Raw genomic sequence first — 16,862 nt, 5'->3', positions numbered from 1 at the left:
AGATGAATCTCTCATACAAGGCTACATCTCTATTGATAAAAGAAAAGATACATTCAATCCAACAATTATAAGCTGTAGTCTGCTGTGTTACTGTCTGTAAACACAGCTTAAATAGGAAACCATTCACACCTGGATATTTTTATTGCCTGGACATTTTGAGCTAATATTGAAACGATTGGCCAACGCCCAAGACAAATGTGGTTTCAAGTTAGACTTTGCCTTGATACGTAAAGTTTTAAAAATATACATACAGCAGCTACAACATTTTTGAAAAAGGCACTTCGACCTAAGGCTTTCTTCCTGGGGTGATTTGGACAAAATATTTAGTTGCTTTTCTTTGCTGTAATTGTAGCACTAATTTACAGTTTCTGGCTTCCTGCCACAGGCATTGTTTTATTGATCATAGTTCATACATTTTACATTAAGTTTAGTTAGGATGATGCTTTAAAAGACTGATGTCAGTCAGTTTGACCAAATTTAAAAGCGGTATTACCGGTAACCTGTCTTCCTCAGACGAACAGAAACACTCACTTTATTACATGGAAGTGGTAGAATCATGAAGGTGATGTTTGTTTTTTTATTAATTATTACTTTAACTCAATTCAGCAGCTAAATGATTAAATCTTAAGACAAACCTCATTGTATAATCATCCCAAACAAAGAACAAATAAAAAATGGACTGGATCAAAAACCAAACTTATAGGAAACCTGTGAGCTTTGTGCCAGGAAACCAACAACCTTCAACCAGCTTTACCGTCTATAAATAGCAGACCTGTTTAATATCCAGCCAAAAACTCTGAGGTTGAAGAATAACTTTTGGGAAAGATTTATGTGGAGGTGTATGTATAAGTTTGAGTTTGTATGTGAGCATGGATTTAAAAAAAGTAAATTTTTGTGCTTCAGTTAATGTTTTTAAAAATTAATTGAAGTTGTGTTTTTTTTTTTTTTTTGTAGTCCACTCTGGGACAAATATAAATAAAAATATCTACAGCGAGTTATTCCTTCTGATGATGAGAGAACATGAAGCTCCAGAACTTCAACTCCTAATAACATCAGGTCAAAGTGCACACATTGTCTAACGCCGAGTCTTTTCAGTCCACATAGAAGAATCTTGTGGGTCATTTGTCTTTATTTCTCTCAGGTTGTTCCCCTTCTTTCAGCGTCAGTCGTTCCATCCCTTGGTCCACTTGAGCTTGGCGGTGTTTGCGGACCAGGTTACCGCCTGCAAAGCCGAGGGCGCTCCCTCCCAGAGCAGCCACCCCGGCAGCTTTGAATCCAACCAGCAGGCCGAGAGGACCTCCTAATGCACCGCCCAGCAGAGCCGCGGCGACTGGCAGCATAGCCAGCTTGTAGCCAACCGCCTCGAGAGACAAGAAGAAGAGATACGCTTCGGTTTTAATTTACCTCGCACACCTTTAGAGACATCAAGACATTGTGGCTTAAAGGCACCCTGTGACAGAGTGTGCATGCATCTACCCTTTCATGATCACTCATCAATACACAGAAGCTTGAAGCTTAAAGGAAAAAAAACACCAACAAGCCTGCATGTGTAAATAGAAACATTCGCTTCCACAGCTGCATCAAAGCCTTTTTTTAACTATCTTCATTTAGGAGAAATCAGAGAGATGTGGGCCATGTGTTATTACAGCGGTTATCATCAGAGTAGAAGGTGCTTTTTGCTGATGGCAATTAATGATTGATTCTCTGACCATCCTCACACACACACACTCACTTGATTAACACTTCACCATTAAATTAATCTAGTTCAAAAGCCAGCATTGCTGGTCCACACCCCTGTGGCAGTAGAGGGAATTTTAATTTCATCTGAGCTGAGTTAAAAGGACTCTGGCTATAGAAGTCATGGAGGAGGGAGGAAATGAGCGGGTTGTATATATAAGTCTGTGTGTGTAAAATAGTGTTTGACCCGATTATAGATTACAAGCTTTCAAACACGTTGAAACATCTGACACCTCTCTCATCTGTTTAATCTCTCAGCAACCTCTACTGTGCAGCTTTCTACACCCACCCAGCCGCCTCACATGACAGGGAAACCGTTTGCTTGTTTGTCTTCACCTCCTGCAAAATTTCTTTGAAAAACATCAATGTAAAATCATTGTTTTATCTTATTATATTGACCCTTAAGTTTCATGAAAAGCTTGTCCCACCAAATACAGGGTTTTGGGTTAATTTTCATATTAATGTGATTACTTCTATTAAAGAAGACAGCGGTGAGAGAATGGTGTTTAAACAGAACTGAAAGGCTACTAAAATAATGTTTTATTAAATTGAAAAGGTAGATATTTTTGCCTGTAGCACTTTATTTTAAATGCATTATATCCCTAAAGTAAAACAAACCCTAGGCTACAAAATGCAACTACCTGGATCTAATGAAAGTATCCACAAAAATTTGCATCCCAGTTGATCAAGAGTTAGAACTTTAAAATGTTTTAATAAAGTCAAAGGTATAGTGGAGGATTTTTGTGAGTCTAAAAAAAAAAAAAAGAAAAACAAAAGTGCCCTCTGCACTTAAAAAAAATGCACATGAACAACCCTGTATCCGCTCCTAAGAGGGAACGCCTATTAAACGCGTGCGAGAGCATGCAGGAGCCCATTTCTCCTCGTGCACGCCTTGTTTAAAAGTTACTGTTTGCATCGCTCATACAAGCTTACTTTCCAAAAGAAGATTTATAATTTTTCCACTATATCAGACTCACCACCGCTAAGTGAAAGTGGGGACGAGCACATAGGATGGCCTTACATCAACATATCACCGCAATGATTGACAATTAGGAGGACCACTTATTTTGGTGATTCAACCAGATAAAAAGAACATCCTCCACTATACCTTTAAGAATTAATTCACAAAAAAAAGCACAAGTGCATTTTAACCATTTCCATGACATAAATGCAACTATAGCATTTTAAAAAAAGATATTGTTGCAGAAGTGGTTTTATTCATTAGTAGTCTGACGGGATGCAGGGCAAAGAGGAAGAGGGGAGGCGTGCATTGGGGGAGGCCCAGGCAGGAACTGAAACAGAGATAGCTGGGTCTCGGACTATAGAGTAGCTGCTGTATCTGGTGCAGCCGCTCCATCACTGAGCCACGCAGCACTCGCAGTAAATTTCCTCCTACTATTCCGCTTTCCTGAAGGTAAAAATATGATGTCAAATAGATTCATAATCTCTTTGGGCATCCCTCAAAATGGGAGAGATAAAAGAACACATCCAATCAGATAGAGCAAATATGTTTGGTTTGTGATCAGCTACTCTCCAAAACTTGCCCCAAATCAACTTTAAGATTAAAGTAGATTCACATGTTGGTGGGACAGGAAAAACAATCACTGCTGAAAAGCTGTGTGTGGTATAATGTTACAGCTGAAAAAAATAATGCAACCACTTTTGGCATTTACTTAATCATATATCATTACTTTAACACAATTGTTTTATGTCCTTCCCTGCTAACATGAAACAATTGTGTTAAAGTAATGAAATATGATTAAGTAAATGCAAAAAATGGTTCAGAGCTTTTACGTGCTAATAACGGAGGAGTTAGCGGTAATAAAAGTTAGAATGAAAGCAAAGTATCAGTGAGTATCACCCAGCTACACAAGATTTATATATATAAACCAATACAACACAAATAACTTCCTATATTTAAAATGTTGAAGTTTATAACAAAAGATAAACATCAAAACAAATACTGATGATGAGCTGCCTTAAAAAAAAAAAAAAAGTTTAACTCGAGAGGCAAACTTTTAAACCAGTGTGTTACTTAGGTTTAAAGGAAGAGTTGTTTAATTAATGTAGAGAAAAATCACGCTAGGCTAAAAACCTTTAGACGTATGAGATTCATACGGAGGGCAGTGACTGTCTTCTAGTTTACATTACAGGATGGAGTAACTGCTGAGGAAATGATGAAACAATCATTTAAATCTTGCACACATGCACCAACATGTAGGTCCTGCCTTGTTAGCCCCGTTATCCAACGTCTTTATCACTCCCCCCTCCCCTCCTCTCCCTATTTCCTTAATTGCAGCTTTCCTCCATATTCGAAGGGATCGATGGGGACAAACGCTGTGGAATGGCTGGGAGGCAAAGTGCCATCGATCTCCCCATCTCCCAAACACCACGCAGACCCACACATCAACACACACCCACCCACAGGGGATCATCAGGACATAAACACAGATACATAAACACCCACCTTCCCCAGGTTCCTGGTCCCCTCCTCCACGTTGACTGCTGCTGCGTCAACGTTGTCCTCTATGCTGTCAATCTTCTCCTGCTGGGACTGAAGCGCAGGGTGTGCACATTAAAACACAATCATATTCCAACACACACACACAAACACACACACACTCAGCTGAAGTCACCACCTGTTGTGTTCAAAGATTTCTTTTTTCACCTAAACAAATTCTGCTCTACAGAATGATACGCAAAAGCACGTGAGGCTGGTGTAGGTATATAAGAACTGGGATTTAGTCCAACTGTGAGCGCTATTGTGTGGATCTCATGAAATATTCAGAAAGGCAGCTGTCTCTCTCTCCATGTGAGGACTGAATGGACACAGGGGCCAAACAACAAGTAGAGCAGAGCTTTACCTTTGTTTCCACTTCCTCCTTAGAGTCAACCCTGTGCCACCTTCACCTGCTCTTACAGCACTAAAGGAAACTTCCTGTTTTTTTCTGATGGTTTTGCTAGTATTACGCACATTCCTGCAGAGCCTCAGACTTTTGTGAAGCCGTTCTGTCATGTTTATCGTCCTAAAGGCTGTTTTTATTTTGTCTTTGAGCATAAAAGCTGAGACTAAGAGCCAGGCATAGAATCTCTGCCATAAACTGATATATTTGTCAAGAACCCATTAGGGTTTTTCCTCATTTCCTTACAAAATGCAAATAGAACAGATGTCAGATCTTTGTTGATACAATCAATTTTGATAAAAAAGATCTAAAAGTGAGGCAACTACATAACCAATTCATCTTAGAATAAACCAACGATGTTTTGGTAAATATTTAACATTAGTCAAAAATTTTTGGAGGAAAAAAAGCTTGGACGATCGACGGTTGGAGGAGAAACACTGATAACCGTTTGTTTCTTTCATCTTTAACAACATCAAAACCTAAAAAAAAAAATCTATTTTCTAAATAGATAATCTAATGACTAAAGATTGGTGGAAAGTTCTGAGGAAGGCAGGCGAGCAGAGAAACTCAGCCTGTAAGGTGACACAAACAAAGAAACAACCACACAGTCACTCAGTGTTTCCGCTGGGGCTCAGCCTGCTGGAATATTTCTCCCCAGACGGCATCTCTCGCCCTAGAGACGCCACTACATGTCTATGCTCTTTTTGACTCCTGCGTTTTTTTTCCTTTTTAAACCAGCTACATCTTAACCCACACTCTCACCGTTGTTAATCTCTCCTGCCTCTCAGCCTCCCTGCTCCTCTCCTTCCATCCCAGAGGAAAGAGATAATCTGAACCGTCTGTTCTCCACCTGCTCTGTTACATCCCTCTTCTCCCCCATATGACGACCTGCTATCCTCCCAGCAATCCTCCCTCCTTCCTTCTGCAGAACTCTTAGGTCTCTCCTCGGGCCCCTGCCTAGGACCTCTGGGGCCCTTCACTCCTGAGCTGATCTCTGAGGAGTCTTTCCAGGCAACGCAAGCCTGTGCTGCTCAAACATACTGAGAGTCTCCTGCAAACACTGGAGGTGAGATATAGATGGAGAAATGCATATAGTGCAGAAATGTGGGTGTAGCAGCCTGCAGAGCGTTTCTACTCACATGGACGAGCATAGAGAACTCCGTCACTAAGCCGCTCAGCTCCTTTAGGTCCTAAGGAGAGAGAATATAAAGTATCATCTGAAGAAAAAATGTACTACAACACCGGAGACCTTATTCATGCCGGATTATCATAGACGGCGTCACGATGAGGGAAACTGTAGACCCCACTACAGTCCTCTTCTTTTTTGCAAGACAGCTTTCCTGTTTTATGTTCAAGTTTTAAGTCATAATAAAGAGCTGCTACAAAGTAAAATATCTCTTAATATCTATATAATTTTTTAATAATTAGTTTTTCTAAATATTTAAGACCATCAGTCTAAAAGGGAGAGCAAAGAACAGGAGTGGCTTCCTAAAAATTACCCCAACATCACCTTAAAGACCCCAAAAGAAAATCTAAAGCACCGCAAACCTTGCTTTATACTTTCACGATGATGAAGAAAGTGGTAAAAACATGACATAAATTGGGCAGTTTAATTCCAAACCACCTTGGACCCACATTAAAATAAGCTCCAGAAAAGATCCATTTCATGTGTCAGAAAATATCTTTATGAACACCAACAATTTAGGTGGTGTTTGCATTTCAGAGTAAGAAGATCATACAAACTGCAAAACGTTTTTGTTTTTTTTCTATACTGAACAGATCTTTTAAAAGTCACGTTGCAATTTTTCTAAGCAGATTTTGGGGGTTATAAGCCGACCCCACTTTGAGCCGCTCCACTGTACCTCCTCCAGGTTATCCCAGGATTCAGCCGCATTCTGATCCAGTGGGATTTCGGGGAGCTGAAGCTGAATTTGCCTGTTCGACAGCGAGTCCTCGATGGGCTCCTCAACATCATGGTAGCTGCTGGACTGAGTGATGGAGGGTCTTGCAGCCGGCTGTGCTGCAGGGACAGGCGGAGGTGGGTTGGAGTGCAGAAGCAGGAAGTCCTGTGCGGCGGCTGACGCTCTGTCCCTTATTGGCTTGACGAGCGCTTCAAGAGCTTCGCTGTCTTCTGGACGGACTCGGCTGCAGAGCTTCTCCATCTCTCTGATGTTTGCTCTGAGTTGCTGCAGAAGGACAAATGACTCCAAGGTTACTAAGAGGGAAATTTGATTATATTTGGTAAACTTGTAATGAATAAATAATTACATAAAAATGTTAAACATACTAAAATAAAGTAGTTATGAACTCTTAAATAACTCTTTTCCTTAAGAGTTCATTAAGGAAAAGAGGTAGGAGAAGGAACCTAGATTTATTTGGTACTGCTAAAAGTATCAACAGCACTTATTTGTTCAGATTATTGCATTTTGTGTGATTCTGCTTTACTTTAAATACTCTAAATGTGACCATGAAGTGCTGCATTCTCTCAAAGCAGACAAACATATATACCTTTCAAAGTAAGACTTTCTTTGGTGAAAGTAATCAAAAGAGGATTTATTTCTTAAGGGCTTAAAGCAGAAGTAATAAAGTAAATCAGAGCTCTTAAAAAAAACAAAAACAACTAACAATCGGATAATGTTTGAAATAAAAAATGCTGACTTTTATTTATCTTCTATTGTTTCTTGAATAACTTTAAAACACCTAAAGGGATCAAATGCACCATTAGTAGGTTTAGTAATTTGGGCTTTAAAATGAAGGCTGCATGTAAGCTCTTCTTTAAATCAAAGAGGAAACTTAAATGTTTGAATAATGCAAAAGTAAGCTCCACTTTACTGATAAATCAAATGTTTAACTAAAAATAAATAAATAAAAAAATTCAAAAGAAAGGCTTGATCTCCTTGTGTAGATTATTAAAACAAGAAATTAAACATTTGAACTGAAACCAGGTACCACAGAATTGGGTTACATTGGCCTTTCAAAATAAACCTTAAAGGTACTCATTAAATAAAAGCCTTCATAATTTATTAAATGGATTATTGCAAAGTGAGATTCCACATTACCAATGGATCTAAAAAAAAAGTGAAGCTGCTGTCTTTAAATAAAAAAAAAAAAAAAAAACACAACTAAGATTTTAAAATAATCAGAATCAGAAATATTTCATTAATCCCTAGCGGGAAATTCTTGTATTGCAGTGCAATCGTTTACAGAAAAGAGAAAATAAAATCGTAAGTACAGATAAGATACAAGAATAAAATAAAAATAATATAAAAGCATTACTTTGTGTTTTTCTTTTTCAAGTTTGACTATGTGTGTTCTTTATTCAATCAACACATAGTTATACTCTAGATTTCTTAATTTTTTGAAGCCCAAAGGTGAGATATGCTGGTTCTAAAACTGTCTGGAGAATGCAGACAGTAAAAGCTGACAGTAGTGGACACCATCATGGAGTTTTCTAGCTGGTTTAGTAATTGGTTTACAGTGTGCATTCAATGCCAGGCCTGTCTGTGTGTTCTTGCTTACATGCGTCTGTGCCGGGTTGTTTGCAAGTTGATGGGAGCTTAATAAGGTTTAGATATGAGGCTGGGGAACACAGGAAGTGCCCTGAGGGTGACAGAAGGATTATATCCCAGCCATCGACCCTCCAGGCTAAAGCATGACCCGGGCTCAGTGGGCCAACCTCCTGCCGGTAACACACTCCTTTACTTATACAATATGAATAAACATACGCCCACAGTCGTGTCTTCGCGTGCATGAAACGGAAAAGACACACTAATTAACAGAGAGGCAGACACGTCTCACACCTGTTAGCCTGCAAATTAACCGCGTTTGCAATGTGAGCACACATCCTAGCACATGAAAGGAGAGATATTCTATGTAACACAGTGAAGACTGCTAAGAGAAGAGAGTGGAGCATGAATAAACATTTGATTTCAAACATCTCCTCTGAGGAGTCCATCTACCCGCCTATGTATGGGACATATGAACTCAAAAACACCCACATACACAGACCAATATCTAAAGCAGGAGCGCCAAACACGACCCTGAATTACCGCCATGAAGACATGGGAAAGCACTCCATGAGCAATCCCAGGGGGGTTAGTGGAGTAACGGTGAGAGGATAGGTGTGTGCCTGTTTGGAGTCATTTCACCTTCAGAGACACGGAGGCTTCCAGGCAACATCATCCCAGGAGGCTTTTCACACCAACCATGTGAACAAGCACGCAAAGAAGTACATGCAGGAGGTACGGTTCTCTAGACATGGCTTTTACTTGTTGTCCAGATTTTGACTTCCTTTAATTCCTTACATTTTATAGAGAGGGAAATCAAACATAATCTACAGACTGAGTGTGAAATATATTTACATTTAAGACATTAGCTGTTGGAATTTTTTAGGAATGCTGGAACATTGATAGGATGTGTGTTATAAACACCGTTAAAATAAAACAATTTTTTGTTTGTCACAACCAGGAATTTCTGTTTTGCTTTACATTTTATAAGTTATAAGATATCAATCCTGTATTCAAATAAGAAACTTTTCAATGGACTTTTTAAGATAAAAAAGTTTTTTAAGATAATGTTGGTAGGTCATTTTTCTTAAGAAAAACCTTCTTTTTCTTAGTTTACTACAGTATAGATAAGCTATAACTTATAGAGTATAAACACCTGTGGTATAAAAATAGAAATACACACACTATATAAAGTATATAAGTTTTGCTCATATAGAAGAAAATTAGTGTACAATGCATTAACAAAAACTTACTAGGAATCGTTCAGGCGGGCCACGTTCCACTGCTGCCTGTGCTTAATAGGATAAGGCAACCAATAGCTGCCCTTAAACTATGCTTTGATCTTTAAATTGGGAAACTCATTTGTTACAAGTGTAGGAAATGTTGAGGTCAACATTTAGATGGCCACAAAGTTTAAGACCATTTCTCACCAATATAAATTAATTAGATGAAGAGTAATATGGGTTAAGGGACATAGCAGTAGGTTAGAATAAAAATAAAGCCTATTAACTACATTCCTAATCTTAAAAGGTCATCTTAGCTTAAATGTTTTATAATCCACCTGAACAGTTCTGCTGGCGTTTATGTGCTCGTAATGAAGATGCTCCCATTGCTGGCACTGTTGATACTGTAAAGATAAAAGATCATAAATGTACTTATTCATTTTGATTCAACATCCTGGTTGTGATCATTTGAGATGGCAAAAATAATCCCTGACCTTCAGTATGTTGCCGTGGTGTTTCTGCAGCCTGTCCAAGTCCGTGGGCAGAGCTACTTTAATGAACTTGTTGATGGGTCCCTCCAGACGCCTCAGCGTTAACTTGTTGCCTTCCTCTGCCATGTGTCCTGCAGAGTTACCCACAGCCGACCCCTCTGTGAAACTTCTATGTTGCAGCCACTCCGCTTTATCTCCTCGTGTCAACAAACCGCATGTACCGGCAGAGCTTGATCTGTATTAAATACACAATGCGAAAAAATAAACCTTATGACCCAATAAGCACACCATCATCTCTAAAAACTGAAACCTGACAAATTAAAGGGCAAACTAAAGCAAGGAGGTAGACAAAAAAAGAAACTAAAGATGGTAAACAAAAACACAAGGAAAGTAAAGGAACATAAAATAAGTGGTATAAATAGATAAAAAGATTAGAAAAAACGGAAGGAAGGAAGGAAGGAAGGAAGGAAGGAAGGAAGGAAGGAAGGAAGGAAGGAAGGAAGGAAGGAAGGAAGGAAGGAAGGAAGGAAGGAAGGAAGGAAGGAAGGAAGGAAGGAATGTCATTGTTTGATTGTATTTTGGCTGTTGCTCTTAGTTTTACAGAAAGGCGCATATCTTCTTAAAAGGTGAGCTACTTTTTTCTTTTACTTAAAAAAAAAACACAAAAAAAACAGGATTCCCTAATGCTATTTGACACATTAAGATAATACTCCTTTTTGAAGCACATGAAGGAATTTTGTTAACAGAAAATCGAAAATAGATTTATAATGTGAATTACATTATATGAACACATCTTATTTCTTAAGACGATTTGTGAAGATATACAACCGCTGCCATGTGTCATCTACTCAACCCATTTTATCCCAAATTATTACCTGCAAAATAAGTACCGGTACATGCATTTCAGTTCTAAGTGCACCTTAAACCATAATATTTATGATTTTATAGATTACAACCTGGTAATGTAAGGTAAAATGTTGTAAAATGTCAATTTTTGCCAGTGGAAAACTATAGAAAATCTTACACGTTACCTATTTCCAAATATCCAATATGACAGTACTAAGATGTGTAACATGTTACTAAACATGTTTGTGTGTTGAAGACTCTCTTTGACACACAAAGATACAAAAGCAATGTGCACATACAGTAAGGGACCTAACAAACACAGCACAATACAAAAGTTAAATTATCTCTGAGATAAGAATGTTAACACTTACAAAACAGTGGAGAAAACAGATTCAATTGTTAAAAAAAATAAAATATAAATTTTTCGGGAGTAGATTAGATTTACCTTTTGGACAGGATCAACCAAAGAAAATTAGCAGATTATTTAGCAAAAACACAAATCGGTAAAGGTATAAAATACTGTAATTCAAATGGTAAAATGGCTTTGTGTCGATATTATTTATTAGTATTATTAATGACAAAATCCAATTTTGTTCAATTTCATAAACCAGCTTTGATAGATTACATTTTCCAAAGATAGGAGCAAAGCAGAGTTTAAATGATTTGGATTTTACATCAAGCAGTATTGTATTAAGCAGAGTTTGTATTATTTGGAACAAGTTAAGGGATAAATATGGAAATATGTTAAATATTAATCTGGCTACATGGAACTGATCCTTATAGGTGTAAAAGGTGACTAGGATAAAACATTTTTTGTTTGCTTAATCTTTCTGAATCTTTCTGGAGCTGCCACAGGTTTTATACACACATAAAAAACATATATCTAAATTAAAAATTATTGGATTAAGTTTACAGCTATTTTTGTCTCTAATCTAATCTAACCAAGTGGGTTTAGGTTTATTTGTAAGCTACAGCTCCTCAATGTGTAGAAAAACATTATTCTAAAGACAATCAGGGCTCTCAGATCTAAACACACTGACCATATGACACACATTTCATCAAGTGCACACGCTTGCATGCTGCACTAATTTCTCCATTTTAAATGCATACTGTGCACTTTAAATGCATGAATACTGTGATGTGTAGATTGATAATTACATAGAGTAGAGTACATCTGTATTGTCATTACACCGTCACAGTGTAATGACAATACGAAATTCACTCTGCATTTAACCCACCCCCCTTGTGCCTAAGCAGTGGGCTGCTTAGGCACTAAAATCTATTTTTAAATTCAAATTTCTATACTTTGGATCACTAACCGAATAAGTCAGAGCCGGGCCGGGGGCAGCGCAAATGACCAGGCCCTTTATTGTAGCTTAACATTATAACATCATTTTGCAGCTGACACATAGCAGCAGGGCTTACAAGCTCCAGGACTTGTCTCCAAAACAAGGCTGCATTACTCACCTTCCTCTCCATTCCAGCATCTATTGTGCTGCTGGTTTTCCACTGCGCGTAGACAACGCATGCACCAAGATGTATTTGGTAGATTCCTGCTTCTCAACTTTTGTAGAAATCTGTTTCCAGCCTTTTATTCCATTAACCCATGCATTATGGTAATACGGTCATTTCGGTTGGCAAAAAGCCAGCTAGGCTCACGGAAACAGCAGTATGATTTGGGGGAATTAGTGGTAGAGGTATAACCACTTTCCGAGAAACACTGATTGTCATTATCAGAGGGAAATGGACCTTTGGGTCTGCTTTGACCCTTCTGCAGATTGAAAGTATTTCAAGGCTTTTTTAGTTTAATTACTCTCTTCTCTTCTCTTCTCTTGCGCGGGGCCTCTGAGTTACGGGGCCCAGGGCCTATTGACGGACCTCAACGACTCCCCATTACTAAGGGGTGGACCTGTTCTTCCGGTTTAATTTGCACATTTTCTAAGCCATAACAAGGCTTTTATGGGCTACTCTAGAAAGACTGGAACTCAACACTAATCCAGACATTTTGAATTGAGAAAGATTCCTGGATGGGAAGTGAAACATCTTCAAACTTGGAAAACAAAGTCCAGTGGATTGTTCTTTAACTTTTTTTTTTTTTTTTTTTTTATAGAGCTGTTAATGATATTTAATAAACACAGCAGGTGTATTTGCAAAATATTAGTATTGCCATTATCAGACTATATTTTAGTCAATACTGGATCGTAAATAATATCAGTTGTATTAAACAAATTTGGGAAGTTGATTTAAGAGGCAGAATTTGTTCATATTTATATAACACAATTAACTTAAAAGACATGAGAAAATGTATTGAATTATTCTGTTTATTTAGCAAACGATGTTGCTGTCAGCGCTGAAATTTTCATAAAAAATCTCAATATTGTCAAAATAACAATGTAGAAACTTGCCCTTAGTCTTATTTTAAACTGTTTAGCAACATGAAAATTAAATATCTTCTGGTAGATTGATTTATTAGAGACCGAGCTCTCAAAAAATAAGAAAACCCCGCAGTGAGGCAACATAATTAAAACGCAATACATTACCTCTTACTGTTCCTTTCAGTTTTAACTACTGGAACCAGGTCAGGTCACTTTTCAAGAAATCTAAAGAGAAAGTGGAATCAAATTAAACAGACATTCACTTTACTGACAGCTCGGTCGGTAGCCTGAACGACTATACTGAAATGAAACATATCTAGCTTCATTAAAAAAGGAAAACACGTTTAAATGAACTCAGATATTGGCCTGCTGCTGACAGATTGTAAACACCAACGATAAAAGAGAAACTGCGAGTCTTACCCTTCTGAAAAAAAGCTCATTCAGAGGATTTATACCGGTGATGTTCGGCGTAAACCGTCAAACTGCTCACAAAATCAACTGTTATATTCAATACGAGAGTTTAGTCAACTATTTCTAATGTTCGCCCAACATTATTAAGTTATTTGTAAACAACGCTCTTCCCGGTACGGCAATGAATAGTTTCCGACCATGAATGTCATCCACAGCAAAAAAGTTCCTACTTCTTTACTCACTTTTTTATTTTTTTTGTTTTGTCGTTATTTATAACTTTGTAAAAATCATATTTATTTGCATGCACTTTGAACTTCAAAACTAGTTATACTTTTTACACAAATATTCAAATAAAGAAACTAATATATTGATATTCTGTATTTAAAAACAACATAATATCTGCCCTTTATATCTATTCAGCTCTATTTACTCAATACCCCTAAAAATAAAAATAAAGCAACCAATTGCCTCATGTTCTTGGAACACAAATAATCTATTGCTGGGCACGTATGGTATAAACATGATAGGCAGTTGTTCCCTGTGAAGGCCTGAGAGATTTTTCTCAGAACACTGGAAACCAAACTTCAGCTGAAACAAAATATTTGTTCTCGTATTTGCCACCATCTAAACACCATCTTAAAGTGAAAAGAGTATGCCACAATTGCAAACCAGACAACAATGTTCAGCTGACATAATGAACAAGGAATGCATTATTTAGGGAAAACCCATTGTAACTCTGAGGGAGTTGCAGAAATGTCACAACTGGAAGAATCTGTCCACAGAACAATTACTGGTTGGTCACTCCACAAATCAGTTTTTAAATGAGCAGCGGCTGAGGAAACCTATGGATGACTAAAAGTAAATTGAAGTCTTGTTTGGTTTCCTACAAGTAAAGAAGAAGACAGATAGAACATATAAATGAAGATGTTTGCAGAGAAAGAATATTTTTTATATTTCGTCCAACATGTGGAGGTAAACTGCTTCTGCATTCTGATGAAGCAGAGGTGGTGGCAGTATCATGTCAGTGGGAATACCTCAGCAGGGACAGCAAAGCTAGTTGAAGTAGTTTTGAGGGAGGACAGAGCTCCATTAATGACCTAATTACTTGAGTCATATTTGCTGAAGCAGAGACACATACTGATGTTGTCGGGCACCAACCCCAAGGACTCGAGTTCAGAGTTTTGCAGAGCAGTTAAAAATATAATCATATGTTAGTATTCAATGTCTGTTTATAAATACAATTGATAACTTATTTCACAGAGGTTCTCAAACTAGTCTAACTGAGACTGAGCAAAAAGCATCAGTCTAAAATTATGACAGAGATTTACCCCCAAAAGACTTGCAGTAGCTGTAATTACAGATAAATATGGTTCTACGAAGAACTGATTCCGTGTGGAAATGGACTCTACATCCAAGGATTTTTTTGTTTTGTTGCAAACATCAATTATATTCCTCCAAATTCACATTTATGCACAATATTTTCCTCCTCTAGAAAAGAAAACCCCTACATTATACATGGTTTGCAAAATCATTAAATTGGAAAGAGGTGTGAACGCTTTGGCAAAGCACAGTACACTGACATCCATCCATTTTCTTACACACTTATACTAAGGGGGTTCACAGTGGGGTGCTGGTGACTATCTCCAGGTGTCTATGGGCAAGAGGCGGGGTACACCCTGGACAGGTCGCCAGTCCATTACAGAGCAACACAGAGACAAACAGGACAAACAACCATTCACACCTAAGGGGACTTTAGAGACGCCAATTAACCTAACAGTCATGTTTTTTTGGAAGCCAGAGTACCCAGAGAGAACCCACGCATGCTCAGGGAGAACATGCAAATTTCATGCAGAAAGGTTCATGCAGACCTGCAACCTTCTTGCTGCAAGGCTTTGTCAAAGTCTGTTAAATATGGGAATCGAACCCAGAACCATCTTGCTCTAAGGTAGCAGTGCTATCCACTGCGCCGCCCATACACTGACGTGTGATCCTAAAATACATTCAGTATTCAATTACTATCTTTTTTTTTACCTTGTTTCCACATTAGTGGTGATGATGTGTTGTTTTTTTCAAAGGAAAAAAGTGAATGCAAATGATCCTGAGCTTTTAACCTGATAAATACACAATCCTCAATAACAAAAGTAATCAGTCTCCTGCCCCCTCTATCTCAGTACAGAGTAATGCACAGACAGCAGGTTAATAATTTTTGATGATTTGCTATTTAAACTTTCACTGTCATTTTTGATCCTCCCCCTCAGTCTGCAAGTCTGGGAGTCCCCCAGAAAGTGGACAAAACACACTCGTACACACACACACAGACAGCCACACATACAAACATAACAACTGCAGCAGATGGGTATAACACCAGGGGAAATCCCCTGCATCTGGGGACGGCATGCTTCACTGCGGCCCCTCGCATGGCGCATCCGCTGAGGGAAGTGTGTTTGTGTGTGGGGGTAGGCCTAAATGTCAAAGGTAAAAGGTGCTGAAGAAGAAGAGAAATGGAAACATGCAATAGACCCACTCACACAGACTGATAGTCACCACTCATAGTAGAGGAGGGGGAACCCCAGTCCTGTCTTCAAAACACAACAAATAAAAATCTCACACTTAATATAACTTTCCTCAAGATCTACACTATTTATACACAAAGTAGGCTCAGACACCATATCAAAAGCTGAAATGTCACATTTAGACATCACCATTATCACTGAAGTAAGCTGGGTTTGCCATATTAATGTTTATCTTCTTCAGATATCTAAACAAAGAGGACTTTTGTTGCCCTATCATATGTCCAACATCTTACATGTGTGACCACAAAGATCTAGAAGGTGGAAATTCAGTGGTTGCGACATCTCCAGACTCGAGCCAGACGCCACCCACCTAAGAAGTTTTAGGCTGCCGCAAAGGTTATCCCTTCTTCTGCACCAAGGGTTTTTGGGCTTTGTTATACAACATATAAAACAACTTTACAATTTAATATATAAAATGCATTTTGCACATGATGTGAAGAACAAATGGTGAATTTGTTCAGTTCATTAACGTGGCACCAGTTCACAAAAAACATGAACTTCAGTAACTTTACAAGTTTATTTGTTTGAAATCTTATCCATAATATGCATTCATGGCTAAAAAAATAAAGTTTTTTTTTAGGATTTTGAAATTTTTGTTTTAATCTTTTTTTCATTCTGTTTCACAAATGTCAATTTTTTTCTTTTTATTCATAAAAGCTTTTTGTTTCACACCATTTCAGTCTAATCCTTCCTAGTGCATTGCCCATCCATCCATCCATCCATCCATCCATCCATCCATCCATCCATCCATCCATCCATCCATCCATCCATCCATCCATCCATCCATCCATTTTCTT

At 38.1% G+C, this 16,862-nt stretch overlaps 1 protein-coding gene across 1 annotated transcript; it reads right to left on the bottom strand.

Annotated features, from left to right (window-relative positions):
• Positions 1–206: 206 nt before the first annotated feature.
• Positions 207–13,678, bottom strand: stx17 (syntaxin 17). Its single transcript, XM_015370472.1, has 8 exons — positions 13,502–13,678; positions 13,247–13,306; positions 9,864–10,095; positions 9,708–9,773; positions 6,503–6,826; positions 5,780–5,830; positions 4,205–4,291; positions 207–1,361 (listed from the first exon to the last, which is right to left on the bottom strand). The coding sequence occupies exons 3-8, from the start codon at positions 9,984–9,986 to the stop codon at positions 1,119–1,121; spliced, it is 894 nt and encodes a 297-aa protein (XP_015225958.1). The 5' UTR covers positions 9,987–10,095; positions 13,247–13,306; positions 13,502–13,678; the 3' UTR covers positions 207–1,118.
• Between the last annotated feature and the right edge of the window lie 3,184 nt (positions 13,679–16,862).

Source organism: Cyprinodon variegatus, unplaced genomic scaffold (genome assembly GCF_000732505.1).
Source record: "Cyprinodon variegatus isolate N-32 unplaced genomic scaffold, C_variegatus-1.0 Scaffold2, whole genome shotgun sequence".
NCBI classification, from domain to species: domain Eukaryota; kingdom Metazoa; phylum Chordata; class Actinopteri; order Cyprinodontiformes; family Cyprinodontidae; genus Cyprinodon; species Cyprinodon variegatus.
Note: the sequence above shows the minus strand (reverse complement) of the source record. Positions and strands in the feature narration are given on the sequence as shown.

What these genes read in the sequence shown, in the direction of transcription:
- stx17 (XM_015370472.1), bottom strand. Translation starts at nt 9,986, where the DNA reads ATGGCAGAGGAAGGCAACAAGTTAACGCTGAGGCGTCTGGAGGGACCC. An exon ending in ACGCCAGCAGAACTGTTCAG is followed by an intron (nt 6,827 to 9,707) that starts GTGGATTATAAA and finishes GTCCTTCTGCAG; the next exon opens with CAACTCAGAGCAAACATCAG. An exon ending in GGACCAGGAACCTGGGGAAG is followed by an intron (nt 1,362 to 4,204) that starts GTGGGTGTTTAT and finishes TTGTCTCTCGAG; the next exon opens with GCGGTTGGCTACAAGCTGGC.